The following is a 23,684-nucleotide window of genomic DNA, read 5'->3' as shown; positions in this document are numbered from 1 at the left end:
GTGAGAAAATACTGTCCTTGACATCTTAAGAAAACCTAAGTGCAACTATTAATTCTATAATATCTTTGGGAAAGCAGCATGGACACCAGCTGTTTATCTGGATATTGCCGATGCACACGTTTACAAAATTTACCTTAAGCTATATCCTTCCCTGCTTTTCCCTCCTCTTTAAAGTTAGGTTCTTTCTATAAACAGTTCCTATGAATTTCAATACATTCATTTGGTGACAGAATCCAACCAAACCAAGCGATCTTTGAGACAAAACTCTCACTTCCTGCTCTGCATACACACGTTATTCTTTCAAATTCACATTGTTGTACACTCTGTTGCTTCTAATCTCATTGATCTACTTTTTTACATTTTTTTTAAACACAGATATACACTTAGAATTTCCATTTCTTATTATGGAAGTTCTACACACTCTCAGAATAGCATTTGACATAGGATAATGAATAAGTCGTTGAGTGAGACCAGCATATAGTATTTCTGGAAATATTCATCTGGGGTGTAGCAGGAAGACAAATTCAATCCCATAGTCCATTGCCTGCTAATGACATTTCCTTTAGTTCTTGAAAACACTAGACATACACACAAATGCAACATCGCTATAATAAAGCTCCACAGGTCAGAGACCTCAGTAATATTATCATTCCAAAATGATTTGAATATCTTATTATCTCAATAACTTGCTGTGTCAGGCAAATGGCTTAACACTATTAGTCTAATTCTATAAATTTACTTGAAGTCCATAATTTTTTTAAGCTACTGCTTAAAATGAAACTCACTATACACAAGGTTCCATGCTGACTCGCTCAATGAACGTCTATGCCGGCATATAAATGATTCTCTTTTCTTCCTTACCTCCAGATGCTCTAAAATATAGGGAGGGTTTGTCATGCCAAGCCTCAGCATAGCTCCCTCAGGAATAGCTTCAACCAGCTTCCACAGAAGCGTAGGGAGGTCTGTGCCAATGTCTCTGCCATAAGCCCCTGTGTCTTCACTGGTCAGCCATATCTCACAAACACCCTCTGTGGATAAAAGAAAGAGATAATTAACAAATCTGTTTTAGAGCTGTTTATTTTATCATACAGCTGCTCACTCTTTTTAATGCAGTATTTCACAAGGCTATTATGCAGCCAGACTGGGTATTCAATTGCAAGGGGGAGGGAAGGAGGAGGAAGGCTTATCCCATGGGTAGCAGTGGGTTATTAAGTTCATTTTATGAGCACAAAAGTGCTACAACAATGCTGTAAATTATCATTGCTGTGGAGTGATTAACATTCATAGTCAATGACTAATTCTGTACTGCCTCTACAGCAAGTCAGTCAAGTCTAGTACTCTGCTCTATTTTTTTTTGAGCCTAATTCATTAAATACTGCAAGCGACATTACCCAAGCAAAGAGTTTGCATTAATGGTTGTTACTAGTAGTTAACTTATTAACTGGTAAGCTTCCAATAAGCAAAAATAGCTCTAAAGTGCAGTGGAATAACTATTAAAAACTTGTATTCTTTAAATGATACAATTAGCAATGCAATATCAAGGTTGTATTGAAAAGGTTAGTCACCACTGCATGACTGAGTGATAGTGTTGGAAAACCTGCTTCCTGGCAGCTAACACTTTATTTTCCATCAATCAGGACCTTAGGAAGTAGTATATTTGATTTGTATTGTAAAGAGTAGTGACCTTGAACACTGATATTTGGTAATAATATCCTCCTGCTCAAAGAAGGGGAAGATTGCACCACCCTTTAATAATAGTTGAAAGCAATGAGGTTTCACGCAGCCACTTCTATCAGTCTGCCCAGCTTCCATCCTTTTTGCAATGCAACCCATCTCCCCCTCCTCACCACCCCAAAGCAAGAAATAAGCCATCAAAAACAGGGTGGCTGGGAGGAAGAGTCCTGTGATCCCCAGTGAGATAAGATACTATTAACTCAGTGAAGAGCTAGATTTCTAATACCGATGATGGATCAGTAAAGAAAACATCCAAACACTAGAAGGTGCATAATTCATCAAAGCACTCTTGGGACCAGCAGAGAATGTATCACAAAATGCAAATATTTATATTACAAGTATATACTTAAGATGAGGAAAACAAACACGTACACAGACTTTAATCACATAAAAAGTAATAAATATAGAAAACCAGGAATTCTACAAAAATGTAACCTCAAGACTGCCACTCAAACTCACACTATAACAATAAAGGCAGACAGCAGGCTATACTGAGCATTGAAGTTAATTCTGTTTGTTCAGAAAGGTTTTCAAGGTCATTTATTATTTAGAACTAAGAATACTTAAAAATTAAAGGTAAACCAAGAAACTCATCACTTCTTAAGTTTTGCTTCAAGAATAACTTAGCGAGAGAGACGTATAATTCTGTTCTTGTAAGAAGCCTGGTTGAAAGTATTCCCGAAGTACTGCTCTTTGGTTATCCAGCTTGCAGTCACAACTTTGTAGTCACACTCAAACTGAGTTCCCCCATGCCTGATCAGGTATGCAGAATTTGCTAGCAGTATACAATCACACCTTGGATTCCACTGCAGTTGCTAATGTTTTTGGAATTCATGTCGCCACAGGTAGTACCACACTATGAAACATACTCTAGGGTTTGCCGCCTGCCCTACATTTTCCTAAGATATGGAAAATAGAAGTGAATTACATGTGTTACATTTTAAAAATAAGAGAAACAAAGGATCTAAATGACGGCTAATGTCCTGTTGGGTTTTTTTATATCAGTCTCCAATAGCCATTAGAACACTGCAAAACAGTAATTTACTTGCTGAGTTTCTACTGAAACAGAGTAATTCTCATTTTTAAGCTTTCAATCTAAATAGTTGCATGGGTTTGGGGTTTGTTTTTTTGTTTTTTTTTCATGAAAATGGCTAATGGAATACTGCCTCACAGTTACCAGATGAACATTGAGGAAAAAAAAATAAATCACTGGCTAGGAATGGAAATAACATTCCTGTGGAAAACAACAGTGAGCTTTTAAAGCTGCATAGGTGGGGACCATTAGCCCCCTGGTGGGCTGAAACTTCAAATTAAATCACATGAAGAGGATGCAGCTGTAATAGTAAATCAGCAACAACAGGAATAACTGTCTCATCTGCTCTCCAATCAGGGTGTTGAACAACAAGCAATGGGAATAATTCATGCTGAGAGCACCAAGGATGTAGTCTTAATATGGGGGGGGATGGGGACAGACACCTGTATTTTAGGAGAAAGTTCACGTCCCAGTTTCAGGCAGACAAAATGGATCTTCGAATACTGAAAGCTGGTATGAGTGCTAAGTGTTTACAAGCAGGTAAATCAACTTTGTACACAACTGTGTGTGATAGAGGTTTGATGTCAACTGTTGTTAGGCTGTTTATTCTAGCCCTTTGCATCCTGAGTTTAGACTCCTAAACTTACACTGGGTCAGAGGAGAAAACAACAGACCTCCCAAACAGTATTAAAGTGAACCAACACTTCCTATTTTCACTCAACCCCCTTCCCCTCCAAACTCCATCCCTATGTAGGAACCTATTTGAATCCACTGTTTAATCAGGTACAGTATTTGTTTCCTTTCTTTTGCAGTGAGCCTCACTAGATCATTCACCGTTCTGTTACTGGGTAATTTTGGTGCTAATAAAAGTAAGCTGATTTTATAAACAAGAGAATTGATCCAAACTGCAGAGTTTGGATGTGCGAACTCAGAGCATTTGTTACAGTATTAATGCCAATTATCATTATAGTCAAGTAATTACAAGTCTGCCTTTGGTCACAGCTCGTAGTTTATTTCTCACTCTGCCATCACTACCAGCACAAAAGAGTAACCTCAACGGCTGGCTTCTGATCCCTGCTCTGCTGTAATTGGAGATGACTGAGAATGAAAAATGATGGAAGAAGAAAAGGTTCCAAGTAAATGAAGGAGGTTCTGAGCCTATTCCTTCTCCAACATCTCAATATAAAGAATGCTCATTGCAGATTATCTGACATGGGTTTTAACTTCATTTTTGTGGGGTAGTCTAAATCCTCGTCATAAAGAAGACAAGAAATCCTACAGTTGTCACTTTTACAAGATATGTACATTTCTGTTTTAGAGACCACTTGGAATGATTCATTTCTTTAATAAAAAATTTCTAGCATTTTTTAATTCCCTTTATTTTCATGCCACTATTGTAAACACTGTTTTCAGTGGTAGCACACATCTTTTAAATTGAAGGGAAATCTACTCCATCTGAAAAACTAATTTACTTCAATCTACAAAAACGTCTGAAGATGTTAAAATATCAGACACTGATCCTGCTGAAATTCTCCTATTTGTTAACCTGCTATACTTTGTACAAATGAAATTCAATCACAAAATCCCCTTACTTTTTTCTTCTCTTTCCCTTCTTCTTGTTCTTCTCTTTCCTGTGAAATTTTCTAATGCGAACAGCAGTGGCTTCTCCAGCAGCACAATTCTCTGCAGGCTGCCTTGGTGGGAGGCCCCCGATGCTGACCTTCTCAGTAGCCCACATATGCTTACCAACAACTGCCTGACCTCCTTGCTATTCCTTCTCCAGTGGTGAATTCTTACGGCAGCCTGCAGTGCTGTACAGACCACAGAAATACCTCTCCCACTGCACCACAGAAACCTGAAAGACCGTCTGCCAAGGGGAGGTCTGACTTAAATGTTTGTCAAAAATTGCCTGCAGTCTTGAGGACAATCAATCTGACCCTGCCATTCCTCATCACACCCTTAGAATTAAAAAAAATCATAGCCAAAGATGGAGAGAAAGGCTTGGAAAAATCAAATTCACTTTAAATGTGCTCATTGTTCAGAATGAGCTTACCCTACATAAATTTATTTTCTCTTCAATTATTTGAGTTTCCCCTTATTTATTCAGCATGGATTTTACAGGCACTATTTACATACTTGATGCTGTGCATATGCTAGATTACTTTGCTGAATCAGTGCCTTAACTGAGAAACTGTGAAGACATCTGTGTACATACTGCATCACTATATCAGCCTGAATATAATGCAAGTTTAAACAGAAACTCAGATTTGGAGGAATCAAATTCCTCCTATACTTCTGAAGTAGTCTGCAAGCATTGATTCACCGTGTAAGAGTCCAGGCCTCCTCTTAGACAGTCAGTTCAACCACATGGATCACCACTGAAAGATGCCATCGCAGGGACTTCCTGAAAGAGTAAATCAAACTGGGAGCAACTCAATGGTGCTAATGGAGGTTTGGAAGGATTAGTTTCCAGCTCACTGAGAAATCCCTATTTGATCTGTATATACACAGAGCTTCTAGAGAAGAGAGAGAATGGAGTTACACACAATCCTGTACAAACGCACCCTATCCCAGACTCAAAAAGTAACTCACACCTAGCTGTCACAATTAGAAACTGCAGGATATCTGGCAAGCAGATGATGAAAAAAGTAGACTGAAGAAAAAAAAGACAGGTCTAGGTACAGAGCTACAGTGAAAGAGGCAAGCTGTCAGGCTATGGTCTAAAGGATCAATGTTTTTTCTGTACTTTGGAAAGTGTGGGTCAGCTTATGATTCAGCAGTATATCATTCAGATGAATGCAGTACTGCAGCTCTGCTCATGACATACTACATACAAACTGGTCCCATCACAGCCTCATTTTTACTTTGAGGGACAAAGCTCTAGATATGTCTCACAGCCTGACTTTCTAGAGGATCTTTATTATGCCCAAACATATTTCCTCTTTCCAAAAGGTCTATTTATTTTTACCCTTCTGGACAGTCTTAAGGAAGTGAAGGGTGATTGTCCACTCCTGTTTTCTTAATGCTTGCCACGAATAACAGAACAAGATCTGAATGGCATCGTGAATGCTGGCTGACCTACTGGAATGCAACACTTGGAGAAATTACTAGATCCCCAAAACTCCTGTTAAAAGAGAAAGCCTAGCAAAAGGATGACTGGCTTAACCAACCCTTCAAAACACAGGAGGGAGCAATGGCTGGTTGAGCGGCCAGGAAAGTCTGTTCAGCATTAGTGCACTTCAAAATGAGGACCAGAAAAATATTTCTCTGAATTTTCACTCTTAGAGTCATAATCAATAGTTTTAAAATATCTCTTTAACAGCATAAATTGCTTTGAAGTATTGATTAGTATTACATAAAGACCTGCTACACACAGTGACTTAATTTAAAAGCCTGAACAAATTCCATTTTATGTGGTCATCAGGAAAGCCAAAAGGTAAAGACAATTCTGTACACACTGTGAGAATTTCTTTTTGTGGGATCACAGAATAGCTTAGGTTGCAAGGGACCTCTGGAGGTCATCTAATCCAACCTCCTGCTCAAATAAGGTCCAATTAGACGAGATTGCTCAGGCCCTTCTGCAGTTGTCTTCTGAATATTTCCAAGGACAGAAATACCACAGCCACTTTGGGTAATCTGTTCCAGTATTTGACCACCGTCAGAGTAAAATATTTTTCCTTGCACCTAATTGCAGTTTCCTGTGTTCCAACTTGTCCTGTTACCTCTCATCCTATCTCTGCAAGACCTGTCTGACTACAAGACAGTTTCTCTATACCCTCCCATTAGGCAGTCGTAGACAGCAATAAGATCTCCTGCTAGATTTCTCTTCAAAAGCTCAACAAATCCATTTCTTGTATGTCATGTGCTCCATCCTCCTAATCATTTCAGTGGCCCTCTGCTGAATTGCTCCAGTACGTCAGTAAGCCTTGTCCCGGGGTGCCCAAAATTGGAGGGGCACTGTCTCCGTGAGGTCTCGTAATTGCCAAATACAAGGCACTAGTCACTCCCCTGGGCCTGTGGCTGCACTCTTGCTAATAGCATCTAGGATGCAGCTGATAACTGCAAAGGGGTTTCACTGCTGACTCATGTTCATCAGCTTGCCCAGAACTCCAAAGTCCGCAAAGGTGCTTTTTCCAGCCAGTCAGCTCTCCACATCCATACTGCAGCATGGTGTTATTTTGTCCTGCATTCAGGACATTTTACTTGCCTTTGTTGAACTTCATGAAGTTACTGTCAGTCCATTTCTCCAGACGGTTGAGGTCCCTTGCAATATTAGTCCTACCCTCCAGCCGGTCAACTACTCCCCCAATTTGGTATCATCTCCAAAATTGCTCAAAATGCACTCTATCTCACTGTCCACATTGTTAATAAAGACATGAAATACTGGCCCCAGTATCAATCCCTGCAAAACACCATTAGTAACCGCCAGCTAGACTTTATGCCATAGATCACCACCCTGTGAGCCTGGCAGTCCAGCCAATTCTTTCAGCCACCTTACCATCCACTTATCCAGTCCATACCTCACCAAACTAAGAATATTATGGGAGACTAGGCTGAAGACTTAGCTAAATTCAAGGTAAAAAAACCCCTCAAAACCCAAAACAGAACAGAAAACCCCAAAACAAAAAAAGCCCTCCACCCCAAACACCGAAAAACAAACAAAAAAGCCCAAACGCTCCCCTCCCCCCTACCAAATCAACCGACCCCAAACCACCAAAACTCCACGGCTTTCCTCTCCTCCACAAAGCCAGACATCCTGTCAGAAAAGTCACTCAGGCCAGTCACATGATTTGCCATTGGTAAATCTATGCTAGCTGTTCCCAAACACCCTCTTGCCCTTCAGGTGCCTAGAAGTGGCTTCCAGGAGGGTTTGCCCCATAGAGAGCGAGGTTCAGCTGCCCTGTAGTTCCCTAAATCCCCCTTCCTGCTTTTCGTGAAGGGCACAGTGACATTTCCCTTTTTCCAGTCATCAAGAATCTCCCCTCATTGTCATGCCCTTTGAATGATGAGAGAGAACAGCCTCATAATGACATCAGCCGGCACTCTCAGCACACTTGGATGCCTCTCATTGCAGGATTATTTCTATTACTTCTGGATGACGGTTTGCAGTTAAAAAAACTACAGCTATGTTTTGCAAGTGCTTAGTTCAGTACAAGTCTTTAAAGCAGTCATGGTTTCTACTACCCACAGGATGACACATATATTAGAGTGCTTAGGAAACGAACACACTAACTTTTACGGTCTACATATTTTTGAGAACAAATGTGTTTGGGAACTAATATGAAGTGACATACAAAACAAGTTACACTGACTCAGATTATTCCACCTATGTAGGATAATGTATTATTTTAAAAGTAGAACACTCAACAATATCACTTTGGAAAATTCTGTTTGGCAGTGTTGTCTACTACACTTAGTAACAAAATTCAACATATTTTTTCTTTCTCCTTGCCAAGTTACTTAATTTAAGTAAATGTTTGCACACACAAATGATTCAAGTTCTCATGTATTTATATACATGTTATATATTAGTATATATTCAGGGTATGAAATCCTCAAACTATATGAAGCCATAACAGGAACTTGATTTAAAGGATTGTTTACCACAGATGTGATGTAGGTACTTACAACAAATTCCTGATCCTGCAAACTAATGGAAAAAAGTCTGGGCTATATTTGCAAACTCCAAAACAGAAAAATTAATCGTGCCTTGGACCCCCTTAACTCTTCTGGCAATTGCTTTTTCAAAAGTACGAAACATCCCTTGAATTTTAGTTAGATTAAGTTATTTTTCCAAACAGTAAAACATGCTACCTTACTTACTTATATAATAAGTTGTAATCAGAGCTTAAATGAACTTCGATGCAAAAAAACTCAAGAAACAGCTTATGAAGTTCAATGCAAAAGAGCTCAAGAAACAGCTTGATTCTGTTTCAATGAAAATGTATTAATATATTTTAAAAATTTTATGGTTTGTACATTTTCCCCCTCAAAGTGCATTCATTTTTCTTGTGTTTTTTTATGTACCTTACAAAGTCAAATCAGAGCTGGACCACAGTAAAAAAATAACAAGCATTAGGACTGCTCAGTAAGAACTTAAGTCTTAATTACTTTTAAGTTACAATAACAAAACATTCTGGTTTGCACAAAATTAAAACCCAAAAACTCCCCGTCCCCCAACAGCAACAAAACATATGCACACACTTCTACTACCACCTTTCACATCAATTTGTAGGGTTACTTTGGAGAGTTTACCAAAAGAACCACACACTGAAATGAAGAGTTCTGGCCCAGCTACCTATCTACTCTTTAGTAACATCAAGCTAACGTTAATGTAAGAATACCATCCACTTTACATTTAGATGTGAAGTCTGATAGAAGAATCTAATAGCCATATGACTAACGGTGGCTTTCCATTTTTATCTTCTGTGATTATGAAGGTGGAAGCTACAAACGGATTTATTCAAGGTTTTCCTTTTCAGTCATGCATCTGAAAGATGAAACTGTTCAGAATATGGGTCCACTGAATTTGCTTATTTATCTAAATTCATTGCATAAAAGTCTCAAAAACAGAACTGCTCCTTTTGCAGCAAATGCTTCACCATCAAGGCATTTACAAAGGAAGTTTACTACCTGTGGCTGTTGTAGGCTTTAGCAGTTTTACAATTTATATCAAATATTGTTTCTTTTGCTCACTTCCGTGAGTATATTGATAAGCAAAGCAAAGTATTCTGATACGAGAAGTATTTTGAAACAAAGAATAAGAAAGCTTGTGACAGTAGTAGGAGTTTAGTTAAAATTATCCCTTCTTTCAATGGTATTAATAAAAAAAAAGTTAGAGAGTTCCCAATAAAAAGCGTGCAGCAGATAGAGCCAACTGATCATTAAATACCAAAGACAGCATAAGAGGTTTCTCGCTCCCACAAAGCAAACCCTTGTCCTTGCTTATAAAAGAGGTCATTCTACCCCTATAGGGACCTCTGTTCCTAATAGCTTACTGCCAGAGCATCAACTAGCAGCCCTGTCTTGCTCATTCTGTAGCTATAGTGCGTTAGCAAAGGGGAGAGGAAGGGGGGGAAGGAAAGGGAACAGTATAATAGGTCACTTGCTGCTGCAAACAGCACGATAGCTGAACTTACTATGAGTCCAGTTTCATTCTGGTAGAACAAGAGAGACTCAAAAGGGCATCAAGACAGTCAGGCTGCAGAAGTTTGCTCAGTGCCAACACTGCAGCATTATGCATCTTGCTTTCAAGGACAATTAATGATACCATACATCATGATGATAAATTGGGTCTTGTAGCCAGTTTGAAAAGAAAGGGGAGGAAAGGATTTTAAAAAAAAAACAGAGGGGGGAAAAAAAGGCAGTTGAATTTCATGAGTTGGTCCTATTTCTCAGGTTGAGGGATGAGGAACTTGTTCTTTAAGAGACAAGTTTGTGCTTTTTCTGCTGGCCACCTGCCTATGACCCTCCTATTTCCAGACGTGTGTTACCTACACAATGGCCTGTTTTGAAGGTTAGTTCTTGCACAAATAATAAAAAAAAAAATTCCACTTAATCATTACATTTGCCAGCTGAAAAAAGATAAAACTGAAATTTGCCATTCCATATACAAACATCCTACAAGAATTAAGTTGGTTTTCAGAGACAGTGGACATCAACTGCCTAAGTTAACAGAATAAAAGTCTTATGTGTATTAATGATCAGGGACATAATTAGTTGATGTTAATCAGTTCTTTGCTGAACCAAGAACATTATTCAAGAAGCAAGTTCAATAGGCAATGGTACACGCATCAAGAAAATAAAGCATAAAGGATGGGGTGACCACAGGTAATGGATTTTGCAAAAAGGGACTTAAACAGAAAGGAAAGCTATTCCAGAAAACACAGACAGGCATGAGTTTAGAGTTGTTGTTCTGCATCCCTGTATACAGCATACAGATATGCAGGTCCCTGAAGTGTGGAATTATTGCTCTCAGCTCTATGCCTCACAAATAAACTTTGTGAACTATTGATATACTCATGTTGTTCTTGTATTATAAGCAGAGAGAGAGTACTCAACCCTCCACCAGAAGGATCAGTCTAGCACCCTGCAGAAATACTCTTTAGCTACTGAAGAGAGAAAGAGCAAAATTTCCATAAACTTAAAAACTGAAGAACTAAAATTTATTATTTCTATACCTATTGTCAAAACACAAATGAGAAATCTGCTTCAAACTCTGAATTCAAAATGATGCATATGAGAAATCTTGTTTATGACTTAGGAATTCATTGGGGAAGAAAGGGTAACGTGCCACTCATTATAACATACGCTCGCTGTTTTAAAAGCAAAACATAGACTATGGGTCTGCTGTCGGTGAAGTATCAGATGCAAAGGGTCACACAGTGCACAAATTCAAGGAAATGGTCATGAGCTGTAGGCATATTACAGGATGCAGTGCTAATTAATGGAGGGTTTTTACTGAGTATCCATCTCTGTAGCGCTAATGAGTTTGGATTAATTTAAACAACATGTTTTCATGGAAACTGATTAATTCTTGGGAAGTAACATGGCATACTAAGTTTCAATCATTAAAAATGTTTGTAGCCAAGCTAAATAACTCTCTGAATCTGAGTTCAGAAAGAGAATAGATTTCAAATTCTACAACAGCAGCTTGCACACAAGCTACCAGGGTGTGTCAGAAATATTGGATGTGGAAACTCATCCTCCAGAAAGCATTCTCCTGCCCAAATTTCTTGCATTTTCGAGAGCTGAATCCTACAGCACTATTTCATTCAATGTTTTTGACTTTTTTTTTTTTTTTAGTACATAAACAGCAAGAGTAGAAAGAAACCACATTTCAGGTATTTACAGGTGACATTTTAAAAATTACCTGAAAATTTGTTGGAAATAATTTGGGTTACAGTAAAATGTTGAAATTTTAAAATGTAATCAAAGAAAGAAGATAGCTTATGTCTGTCTTTGACTGAAAAGCTAACAAGAATGAATAAATAATCTCTGCTCTGCTACATATCCCAGGATTAGGGGAGACATCTTTTAGAATGTTTTATGTTCTGATCACAAAAAAACCCACCCCAGAATTAGGATGAAAGTACTATCATAAGTGACAAATATAGAAGTGTCAAATACTTTGTTTCACACTAAGTTATGAGCCAAGATATAGTAATGTAAACCTCAAATGGCAATACAGAACACAGAAATACTTTAATAAAAAAAGGTTTGTTTTGCTTTGTTTTTCAGCAATTCTTCTATATATCACAGTCATCTTATTTTACCTTAAAGTACTGAATTCTAAGGAAAAGAGTGATTTTAATTACAATTATTCTTTGTATAAAGTGAGAAAATAGCTCAAGAATCTGGCAAACTGCTATATCATAGAATAAAAGAAAGCAGGGAAAACGGTCAGCATGTGCAAGGGCAACGCGGTCAGCTAAACACAGAATGCTCTTAGGGGACCCCAATTCCATAAGCCAGCAATGCAAAGGGGTAATGTGTAAATACAGTTTCCGAGGATGATAATCCTTACCTAAAGTTACCTCCTCACGATAGCGTAGATAACACCATTCATTCATTAAGAATAATATGGCCTGTATCTGCAGGTATGTCAACTTGTTGCTGCACCTGACTGTAAGCTAAAACAGTTCAGTAGCAAGTCAATAAGTAACCTCAAAACTAGAGGTGGTACCTTTTTTTTTTTTAAAGAGAAAAACAATAATCAGGAAAATATACATTAAAAATTAAATAGTCTACAGATAGAAATAACATCATAATCCCCTGATTTCTGTCAAAACCCTCCTCTAATGTTCAGTATTACTTATTTTCTCAAAGGGATGGTATTTTCTTTGCAACCCTAAATGGGTCAACTTGACCAAAAAGGAGAATGCTTGTATAGCCCTAGTAATGCAGTTTCCCTAATTCTAAATCATGAAGTTGTTTAAGTATAGCTACTGAATTCTCACTGAGTACCCAGAGCCTCTTTGGTGTGTAACACCTTAATGTAAATTTATTTAAAGTATTCAGTGATAAACCACCAAAATATATCATAATCAGGATGCAATTAAAATCTGTTGGAGATGTCTACAGGGAGGTCAAAGTGAAATCATTCAAGGGTTTTGAAGGATATTTATGTATTTTTCTCATACAGATTAATGCCCATTCAGGTCTCATTCTAAACAATAATTTACCTTTTGATGAACTTCTTATATGTTCATATAGGAACATACAGGAAATTAAATCAAAATTGAGAGAGATGAGCTTCTATTCAGGAATCTTCATCAAAAGAATATCCAAAGTGCAATTACTGAATCTTTTCAAGACTAGAATTCAAACAAGAGCCTAGTCACTCAGAAAAACAGTTTATTATTCCATCTATTGAAAAAAACACCAAGCAGATGACACTAGGGAAAAAAAAACTTTAAAAAAATTACTGAAATAATGTAATAATATCCCTATTTGGTAAATAGTTTTTCTTTAAACACTTGTATACAAGCTTACCTTTGTCTTCATTTACAATTTTCTGTAATGTGTTCATTATGCCTATTGCCAACACCTCTACATCCTATATTTAGCTCTGAAAGACACAACCCAGTGATGTAATTTGAGGAAAAAAATTATAAAGGTATTGAACTTCACAAATCTTACAACAGCTGCTCAGCTGCGCTAACTGCTAGAAAGCCATCATTAGGGAAATCATGATAAAAAAAATAATACACTTGCCTTAAAGACTTCTTTAATGAGTTATCCCTAACACTAGGAGATCACATTTCCCTTCAAACCAGGTAATTGCATTTCAAATACTATTCTGCACAGCAGTTTTAATGGTTGAGGAACAGTGCTGTTATTACTTGCTCTTTTGTTTCTCGAGATGGCTTTTCCATCAGGAGCACTTTTCATCATTCCACAAAGAGTTCAGTTTTAGAAGACTCATCCAACCCGCAATGGGCATGTCAAAGCACCAGTTTATAGGTGATTAAGGAGAGAATGTGTATTTGATTTTAGAAAGGAGAGGAGCAGGGAGGGAAGGCCAGGTTCCAAAGCCTGACTGTGGTGTGTGCACATGTGCTAAGGAACACGTCGCTGGGACAGGAACACACAAAACACCACAGCAGTTCAGGCGAGTGGTGCAATTTGTCTGGTATGGTACTCTTGCCCATGGCCGCTGCTTACCAGGTGTTTCAAGGGGCACAGGAAAATCAGTTTGGAGACAAATTCTTCCAGGCAGCAGCAGTTCAGTCAGTCTTACATAAAACCTTCACAAGTCACGCATAAAAAGAAAAATCCTTTGAATAGCATACCAACCAGGTATGTCTTTTCTGAATGAGCACGAAAATCTTGTTAATTCTCTTACTGCTAAGTGCTATTCATATTACATGGTTTTGTTCAATTTTATTATGGAAGCTGCAACTGGCAGTGACACTAGGAAAACAATTCATTGTAAGTAAGTTTCAGGCCAAAGAGTCAGAAGTACTGAGTGAGGTTTTTCTTTTGTTGTCACTACTATTTTAATACAGCTTCTTAAGCATAGGCATGCTTAAGAAGCTGTATCAAAATTTAAAACATTCAGCCTTTCAACACTTACAATAATATTAGCACAGCATATCAGTGACTAATCCACTTAATAGTAGCACTGCAATCAAGTCATAGAAATCTACAAGTGATATGTGGCTTCAGAATTCCACAAATAAATTACCTTTAGAGGAACTTAAAGAATCATTTTCTTTCAGGACCCTATAAGCCCTGAAGATGAATTCCAACCTAAACTTTATAGAGGAATCACAAATCAAACACAAATGCTATTCAAAAATGTTCCTCATTTTTCTGAAAGAAATATGATCCAATAGTTAAAGGAGTACTTTTTTGCATATGTTTGTATTTTCTGATAATGATCAATGGGATATTTTGTAGAGCAGTTTTACTAAAAATGCCAAAACGCGTATCACTAAGTTGGATAAAGAAATAAAATACATACAATGCACTACAAAGTCATCAAATATCTAACCCAAAGCATGACTAAAAAAATAAAAATGCATACTATCATATACTCTGCAATGCTGCAGAGGAAACATGCTGGGTATACATATACCATTTGTCACTTCTATGTATGGAAACAAGCTTTAGCAATGCTAGAAACAAGAAGAAACCTAATGAAAGGTCTGTTCTTCCTCTGTTTTAGAAATGGGAGAAATATAATTTCTTACACAGCATGTTTTGACTGCCAATAATTTCTTTCTAACAACATGAGCTTTAGCCCTGGATCATGTGCTGTAATTTCCGAATAATCTAATAAAGGTTTATAGTAACTCTTAAATCATAGCATAACACATCTTTTTGTCCCTACACAACAACAATTTGGCTGCAACTTAGAACATGTTAAATACCTTTTCATTTTTTGTCTAGAAAGGGAAACAGTTGGTTAATAGAGATGGGAATAAAGTGGCTTTTTGAGTTTACCATGTTTTCAGAAAGATCCCTTTCTAGTATTTCCTCTCTCCTGTCTCCACCCTCTAGTAAAATACAGAAAGCAATGACCTATTTCAACATTTTGCCTCAAAGGAAAATTAAAAGGATGGCTTAAGTTTGAAATAAGGATCACAGAATGCAGTGAAACATGTAAGCATAAACCCAAAAATGACGCACAGGATGAAAACACCCCCCTGAAACCTATAGAGGAACCTCTAGATGTACCTGCAGTATATCAGCTCAGATACTGTTTGAGGCTCAGCCATGGGAAAGAACCTTTTAAGAATGAGCGTGAACACATGAATGCGAAATCAGAGAAATGAGCAAAACTGACTGTGTTAAATAACACCACACAGTATTAACTACAGATTGGCACAGAAAAATAAACTGAAACCTCTTAAAAGAAAATTTTCAAAAGAAATACATTCCTTTCCTCTGCCTGAACAAAATATCGAGTCATCTTGGGATTACAGTGACTTTTGCCCTCATTTATTTAGGTTTAGAGTTACTATTCCAACAAGGGTTTTGATGCCACTCTTACTTACAAAATATTAGTTTAAATCTACATTGGTTTGTAGGAATACAGAAGAATGGACAAGTTTGAGCTCCTATTTTTTAAAACAACTTATGTTTTACATTTACTAAGAACTGAGTTACTAGATCCCAATACTGTTAACTGAATCCTGCTATTCAAGTCTCCAATATGGACTCGCATTCCTTAAGCTTGTATTTAAGTAATATAACTTTAATCAGGATACGTAAGAAAACAAGGCTTGCATGATCATGCTGTGCATGTATCATTCTATCCCAGTAACTTCTGAACTCATTGGCCAATTCCTATCAAATTTGACAGAAAACTAGAAATCTCAACAACATTAAGTTCCCGTAAGTTTCATGAACACTAGTAACCAGCTGGGAAGTGTGGTCCAAATGGGTGTCCCACTTAAGGGGAGGCAGGCAGGACTCTGCCACTACTCAGTTTATTTGGCTGCAGCCACCAGGCTGATTTAGCTACAACTCCTCCACAACAGGGATATCACAGGCTCCATGAGGAAGGAAGTGGGGTTCATACTGGTGGAGAAGAATATCAGCATCACAGGGCACCAAACTTTAAGAAAGCAGGCTTTATCATATCATGAAAGAGTTGGTCTTCAAATAAATACAGCAAGCATTGCATAAATAAAAGTACAGACTCACAAGGATTTGCAACTTGTAATTACAGTTACTTGTCCAACTACTTTAGTCTACCTCTACTTATACCTAAAGAATAGTATGTGACAATAATCAATAGTATGGAACACTTAAATGATTCTCTGTCTTCAGGTTGTTAATATTCTTTATCACTAGGGCTCTAAGCAATTCATCATACCATACGCTTGAATGCAATCCACTGGAGCAATAGTTTTCCTGCATATTCTCTCTGTGTACGTTTCTATGCATGAGAGAACAAATATTGAGACTATCTGACAGTCTCCATTTTATTTTGCAGGTCTGTTCCAACACATTTAACCACAATGCATATCTCTTCTCTTTCCTCCCCTTCAACCTGCCCTGTCAATGACCTTAAACCCAATTTAAATGAACCACCCTCTGCTAGTAATGAGAAGTAATTCAGCCTCAATGATGGTTTGTTAAAGCCTCTCTCATAAAATAAATCACATACATCTTTTCAATCATTTTGAATCATACGAGGACTTTTTGGCTTAAAACAACCCCAAAACATTCACTAGTGACGTTAGGGAGGCTGGACGTAAGTCAAAGTTCAAAGTAAAATATTTTATTTGTTCCAGCCCTTAATTATAAATTTAACATAAGGGAAGCATAGCCTGACCAATTTCAGTTTCGCAGTTTGAGAATGACTAAGTTTTGCTGCTCTCCCAGATCAAGAGGAAGGATTTAATAACTCTCCCCACTGCACATTAATGCCTTTTTTCCTCTATAGAACAGCACACAAAATACACGAAATCAACAGCACAAATTACACAAAAGAACCCATGAAATTCATTTGCAATAAGTCCAATAAGGACACTTAATATCAAACTTTTCTCGAGTACTCTGAAATGATTACAGACAGATCTACAAATGGATTCAGGCTCCCAGCTCCCACTGATATCCTAGAGCACCGATCTTCATTTTACAAAGGTATTTAAATACCTCTGAGCTTATTTTTGGGATATATGAACAGGGAACCTGGTTAGTACATTTTGTATGGAGTCTGTAATTCTTCTTCAACTTCACATGAGAGCTTCTGGTACCTCTTGTGTTTATTCCAATCACTGAAACAGAATGATATGATAGCCTGAAATTGTGGATAAGAAGCAAAAACTTGCAAAAATGGACTCCACTTTAGCCTGGATAAACAATTTACCATGTAACGATCACAATGTAAAAGTGTTATTGAATTAGAGAAAGAGAATTCATATGAAAGTGTCTGCCTCATTAAAAACAGGATCATAAAACAAAAAGCTCTGTGCTGCTAGACACAAACTGTATTGTGTCTTGCAGGAGTGTCAAGTCTCGGCAAACATCCAGTTGCTGAAACATTGCCAGGCACATCAGATATATATTAATGCAGGATAATCTGTAAGAAAAGCATTCTTTCATAAACATTTTTTTCTTTGTAAAACCATCAATCAACTTCCTAGCTGAGCACCATGTGGCTCAGCTTAAGACATCCTCAGAAATGCTTCAGTGTCCATAAACCACTGACTGACTTCACAGACTTGGTGCCTTTCAGTGCCCATTGTCTTAAGTATTTGCTGAAGTTATTTGGCTGGCAGTCAGCAGCTAATTCTGGTTTGTAACTTGGGAAACCAGCAGCAGGAGGTCGCTCAGACCTGACTAGTGACATCCTCAGCACCAATCAGCCAAGGTGCGGACTGCCAGGAAAGAATTTTTTGCAGTTCAAATTATTTTCTAGGAAGAGGAGGAACATACAGGACCGCCTAAATATCTGTCAGAAAAAGAACTAATGCAAGCATCTTGTTATTTAGCCCACCTTAAACTGCAGAGAAGCAAAATGATACATGTTTTTGTTCAAAAGTTGTATTTCCTAATAAAGAGATATTCTAACAAAGACAAGTGCATTGGCATTTCAAGAGACAGGTATTGTAAAAATAAAATGAAGCACAAAGTTTCCAGAGAAATCTTACTACAGAACAGTAATTTTACATGAGTTATAAGGATTGAACTTGACTATCCAGGAAGAATATACACTGAAAGAATGGTTGCAACTATTTCTACACATAAAAGAACTCTACTGACATTCTGTGGAGCTTATAGAGTCCATCTCAAAGTGTGAATCCCTGCCTCTCTATTCCATAGGAAAATAGTGTTTTACTTAAGCATCTGATCTTCAGAAGAGCAAAGGCCACTCGCTGGTTTCTAATCCAAAGCATTCCAATGTCATTACTTAAAACGTATATTCCAATTTCGTAACATATATTAAAGCACTGTTATTTCTACATAATTTCACAAGAGTCAGGATGAGGAAATTAGCATTGTTTAAGTCAGTGGGAGAAAATATAAACAACTTCACTGTAGCTGTAACTACTGGATGAATTTCTTGCAGTCAGATCTATGAAACATGAGGGACTGGATGACTCCATGTAATGACAATAATGCATTTCATCTCAGACTGAGTAGTAACTTGAATAAAATCCAATTTAGAGGTGACTAAAAACCTGAAAGATTTTTGATAGCTTATATATCACCAGTTTGCTGCCTCTATCAAGTTCTAAACAAAGTGTTAATTTAAAGAAATGACACAAACTAGCGCATATGTAGTGCATTACTGCTTTAGCTTGGACACGTCCACATAAGCTGGCTTGAAGCAGCTATCCCAGGCACTTATTTATGGAGAGGAGAATACTAAAGGCACAGAACTCAGCAGAAAACTGTTAGTGAACCTTGACAAATATTCTGGTGACCTGAAGTTATAATACTACTAATAAGAAAGGTGGCTTATTTTAAGCTAGATTGTGTATGCTTACATGAGCTACAAGCACAGCTGTGCCTGTAGTGTGGTCATACTTAATTTCTTTAAAAATGGTTCTTTAGAAAGAGTCACATCACACTCTGTAACATTAACATTATTTGTTGATGCCTGAATGATCTCAGTAAATAAATAACATTCATCTTATGCTACGAAGAGCACTTAATTAGCGCTCTTCTAAATTGCAGACACTCCATGGCTATGTCACCCATTGGAGATACGCTTTTTATTTCAAATAATGAATGCATTTTAGAAATGAGAAAATAAAGTGATTTTTGAAAGAGTGCACTTCATCTTGTTTCTGTTTCTATAACCAAAAAGTCAGTAGGTAAGTTTTCTTCTTACCATAATTAGTTCTAACATGGTAGGAATGAATACGAGTCTACATAGTGCCAGGTACTCTATAAACATCAACCCAATGCATCTTTTCTAAAAATCCCACTCTTAAGTCATCAGTTTGAACACTGGAAATGAAAAGCTTATACATGATAGCTCTCAACAGATGCATTCGTCTGGAGTAGTTATTTCATGACAGATTTCTCCTTCACCCCTTCTTTCTAAGCCACCTTTATAGGCTGAAATTATAACACATAACTTTCGGTACTGCATCACCCTAAAGGCAGGTCTCAGTAGACACCTCTTCATCAACCACCAACACTCCTTTGCAGACAAAGCCTGACAATCAAGTCTACTTGCATTGCCAAGTCTGCTCTGCTTCTTCCAAGCCCTTGTTTTGCTTTTAATGGTCCTGTCCTACAAGCAGCTTAACAGGATCTATATTGGATCTACAATGGTCTCACTCCCTCTATCTGCTGCATGGTTCTGTCCCCTACCTTACCTTGCACAAAACCAAACAGCAAGCTGAGGAGTCAAGCTTTTTTTTTTTTTTTTCCCTTTCTTAATTATTAGTTTTCTGTTGAAAAACAGCATTCCGAAGTGGCCTTCTGTTTAGCTGCTCAATAGGCAATGGAATCAGAAAAGGTAGTTGGAAGGAAGAGCATGTAGCAGTGGACAGCCCTGACACTGATCAATGTAAACTGCTGCAGATAAGCACCCTTAAAAATAACCAAAAGATGTATTCAGGAAAAAAAACCAATGACAAAAACAAAACAAAAGAGGATGGCATCTTAAATAGTAACAACTTTTCTCTAGCCATCTATTTCTCTTCCCTTCCGTTCTGCAGTGAAAAGGATAAACTCGTCAATTAACACCGACTAAACCTAACCTCTCCCCATCTTCCCAAGAAAGGCTACTTTTAATCCAGACTAGCTCTCCAGATGTTCACAGAGCAGCCATACAGTGCATCATCTTAGGGGAGAGGCAGTATAGGAGCCAGTACAAAGGGCCAGGCGTGGGAGGAGATTGAAGCTGCTTCCTTGAGCTTCTGCTAGCTTTGAAAGTAAAACTTCACATTTTGCTTGTTCATTTTAGGGCTTCTTTCCCCTTAAATCAGCTTCAAATTGTCCTAGACTGGGTCAGTAGCTGTTCAACAACAGAAGTAGCTACTGTGTTCTACTTGCAGGCTCCAAAATTTCAGCTGTCACAAGTGCTGCAAAGTGTTTTTCATTATACATACAAAGTTGATAAAGAGAGTCTAGGAAAAGTTCTGTAATAGCTACAATTCCAAGCTCAAACCTAGGATGGCGCAAATCAAATCAGACCTGCACTATGCCAAAGGATGTGAATGATATTTAACTTAATTTCTGATGTAAGAGCACAAGCCCTACCGAGTTTCAGTGTGGTTTTTTTTAATAATTGATATGCTGCAAAAACATTCTGCATAAAGAATGCATCTATTAAGTATTTAAACTAAGTATTTAAAATTAAGTATTAAAAATACTATGAAGAATTTAAAACGTAAGAGATTAACTACCTTTGAGCCCAAAATTGCATGTTATATGTAGGTGAGTCTTAGATTTTATTCTGGTACCCTTATATCTACATTCTTAATGAAACTCCCTGCCGCATTTCGGACAACTTGTATTTATGTCAGCGTTAATTACATCATCTCATGCCTATGTGAATCACACATTTATTATACTGTTTTTCAAAATTCAGTCAACTTGCAGACAAAACGGCGCATATGGATTTCCAAACAGTTCTCAAATGTCCTTCACCAATAACTTTTAGAGAAAGTAGTATCTCATAGGATAGAGGGACTGACGTCTCTTGTGGGTTGCCTTGCTACAGATAGGAGGCAACCGTTAGGAATAATTTGCCAGTTTTTACAATATAGTGAAGTTACCAGATTTATACTAGGATTGGTGTATTCAACAGACAAACAATCTGAAAAAAGTGTGGAATAGGAACAGAAGAATAATTTGTGATGACATAAAATTATCCACAGGAAGTCAAAACTAAATTCACTGTAACAACTTGCAGGAACTATACTGAATTGCGGTGATAATACTACAGCCAATGAAACCCTATGCAGACAAATACAAAATAACACACCATTAAAAAAAAAAAAAAAAAAAGCACCCTGAAAATGATGGGCTCAAAATGATGTACTACAGCCTGGATAAGGAAGACAAATTTTTCTCTGGAGATCTTTTGAAAGCATTATCTGACTAATTAGCACCAATCAAAAAAAGTTGGCAGAATGTTAACACTGAATAAAGAAAGACTACAGAACTAAGGGGAAGCCAACACTATGCCTCTTCACACATCCTTGGTATTCCAAAATTCTGAATTCCATTGTGACATTCTTTCACAAAAGTTATCATAAAGATGACTGTAATAAAGTTGACATAAGAAAATGGACTAAATAATCCACAACTGAGTTTGAGAAGGACAGAGGTGAAAGAGAATACAACAAGAATCTACAAAATCATTAACTTGCGGAAAAGATGATCAGGAAAATGACGATGCACTTATTTTCACTATTCAGGGATCCAAAACATAATTCAACCAGCGAGTCTCTCAGGCAGTAGCCTTAAGTAAAAAGAAAATTCTTCACGCAGTATATGATGATTGATTACAGAAACTATGAAACTCACTGCTACAGGCTGCTGCAGAGATGGGAACTGTAAGAGTCTATAGGCAAATTTATGGAAGAAGAGGCTATTAAACATGATTTTCAGGCTGCAGCCTCTGCCATGGGAGGGCCCTAGAAGCTGGGAGGCTATGCAAGGCTTAAGCTAAGCCTCACCTTGAGCTGCCTCACTTCTTTCACTGTTCCCAAAGCACCCAGTACTGACCATCACTGGAGAGAAGTAGAACAAGTTTACTGCATATTCATGGTGGTTCCCTGGCACGATGGAGCAATACTTATTCACATACCTACTTCAGTCATTTGTCAAGGTGTAAACAAGGCAGGAGAAAACGCTAAGTTAACTGATTACAGATGAATCCATGATTTTATAATAAAAGACAGTGTACTGAATAGCAATTCCAAAGATGGCTACAATTTTCATATCGTAACTATTCCATGCTTTTGTCTTGATTCAAGGAAAATCTGGGCTTAGACAAGACATACAGTAGAATCCTGTATTCTAAGGCAAACTCAAGTATACATACGGAGTTAGATTTTCCTCAAACACCTTGTCAAGCTGGAAACATAAACCAACTTAAAGTCAAACTGACGTGTCACATTAGGAAAAAACTAAATTGAGTAGGCGAGCTCTATCTAAGCACATACTAACACTTACCTAACTAGCACTAACTAGCACTTACCTAAATTATATCACTCTTCCTAACAAACAGAAACCTTTCTATTCCAAGTATTAAAATATTTGAAAATACTTGAAAAGCTGAGGCATACAAAGACATGCAATTAAGATGCTTAAATGTTGGTGTTTGAATTCAGTCTAGTGACGTGTATCAGAATGTCATTAGGCATCTAAACAGAGTACGAACATGCAAAACCAATGAGAATAATGTGTCACAGAGCATGACATGACGCAAGCATGGCAGAGAGCATCAATGGTAAGTGCAGACAGCTGTGCCACCTGGATTCAGGCAATAAGATGACCATGACTTTGTATGTTTTATTCCAAGGAAAAAGAACTGCCAAAAACTAAGAGGTCTGGGCTTGCGTAAAAAATACTCATCCAACTGGGATGATTTTAGATGAAAGAAAATGGGAACTGTGTAATTATATACACTTACCTCGACAAATAGAAAGCAATCTGTGATTAGAACGTAGTAATTAGTTACAAAATGCTTCCCATGGATTTAATTACCCATCAGTCTACATGTTTCTTAATTACTTTTATCTCATTGCATCAGTAAAATTTTCTGCCTGGGGCAACTGCCACTCACTTATTTACACAGCTTCTAGTTTTTACAGTGAATATATTACAGCAACATGGCCAAACAATGCTAGAATTACAGTTGAAATTTCATGCATAAGGAATTTCTCCCTCAATTTTCTATGGAAATTATTTTCTTAGGTTTGAATTCAGACCTAACTTTATTATCCGTGTGTTCAGGAAGTTTCAAAACACCCAATATGTCATTTAA

The 23,684-nt window shown here is 37.5% G+C and overlaps 1 protein-coding gene across 1 annotated transcript in view; it reads right to left on the bottom strand.

The window, feature by feature from the left end:
- Positions 1 to 23,684, bottom strand: part of CDKAL1 (CDK5 regulatory subunit associated protein 1 like 1) — a 396,152-nt gene that overhangs the window by 164,873 nt on the left and 207,595 nt on the right. Inside the window, 1 exon segment of the mRNA XM_009285096.1 lies at positions 862 to 1,028. Coding sequence (XP_009283371.1) covers positions 862 to 1,028 — 167 coding nt within the window.

This window comes from Aptenodytes forsteri, unplaced genomic scaffold (genome assembly GCF_000699145.1).
Source record: "Aptenodytes forsteri isolate BGI_AS27 unplaced genomic scaffold, ASM69914v1 Scaffold248, whole genome shotgun sequence".
Classification (NCBI taxonomy): Eukaryota; Metazoa; Chordata; class Aves; order Sphenisciformes; family Spheniscidae; genus Aptenodytes; species Aptenodytes forsteri.
This window is presented reverse-complemented; position numbering and strand designations above follow the sequence as displayed.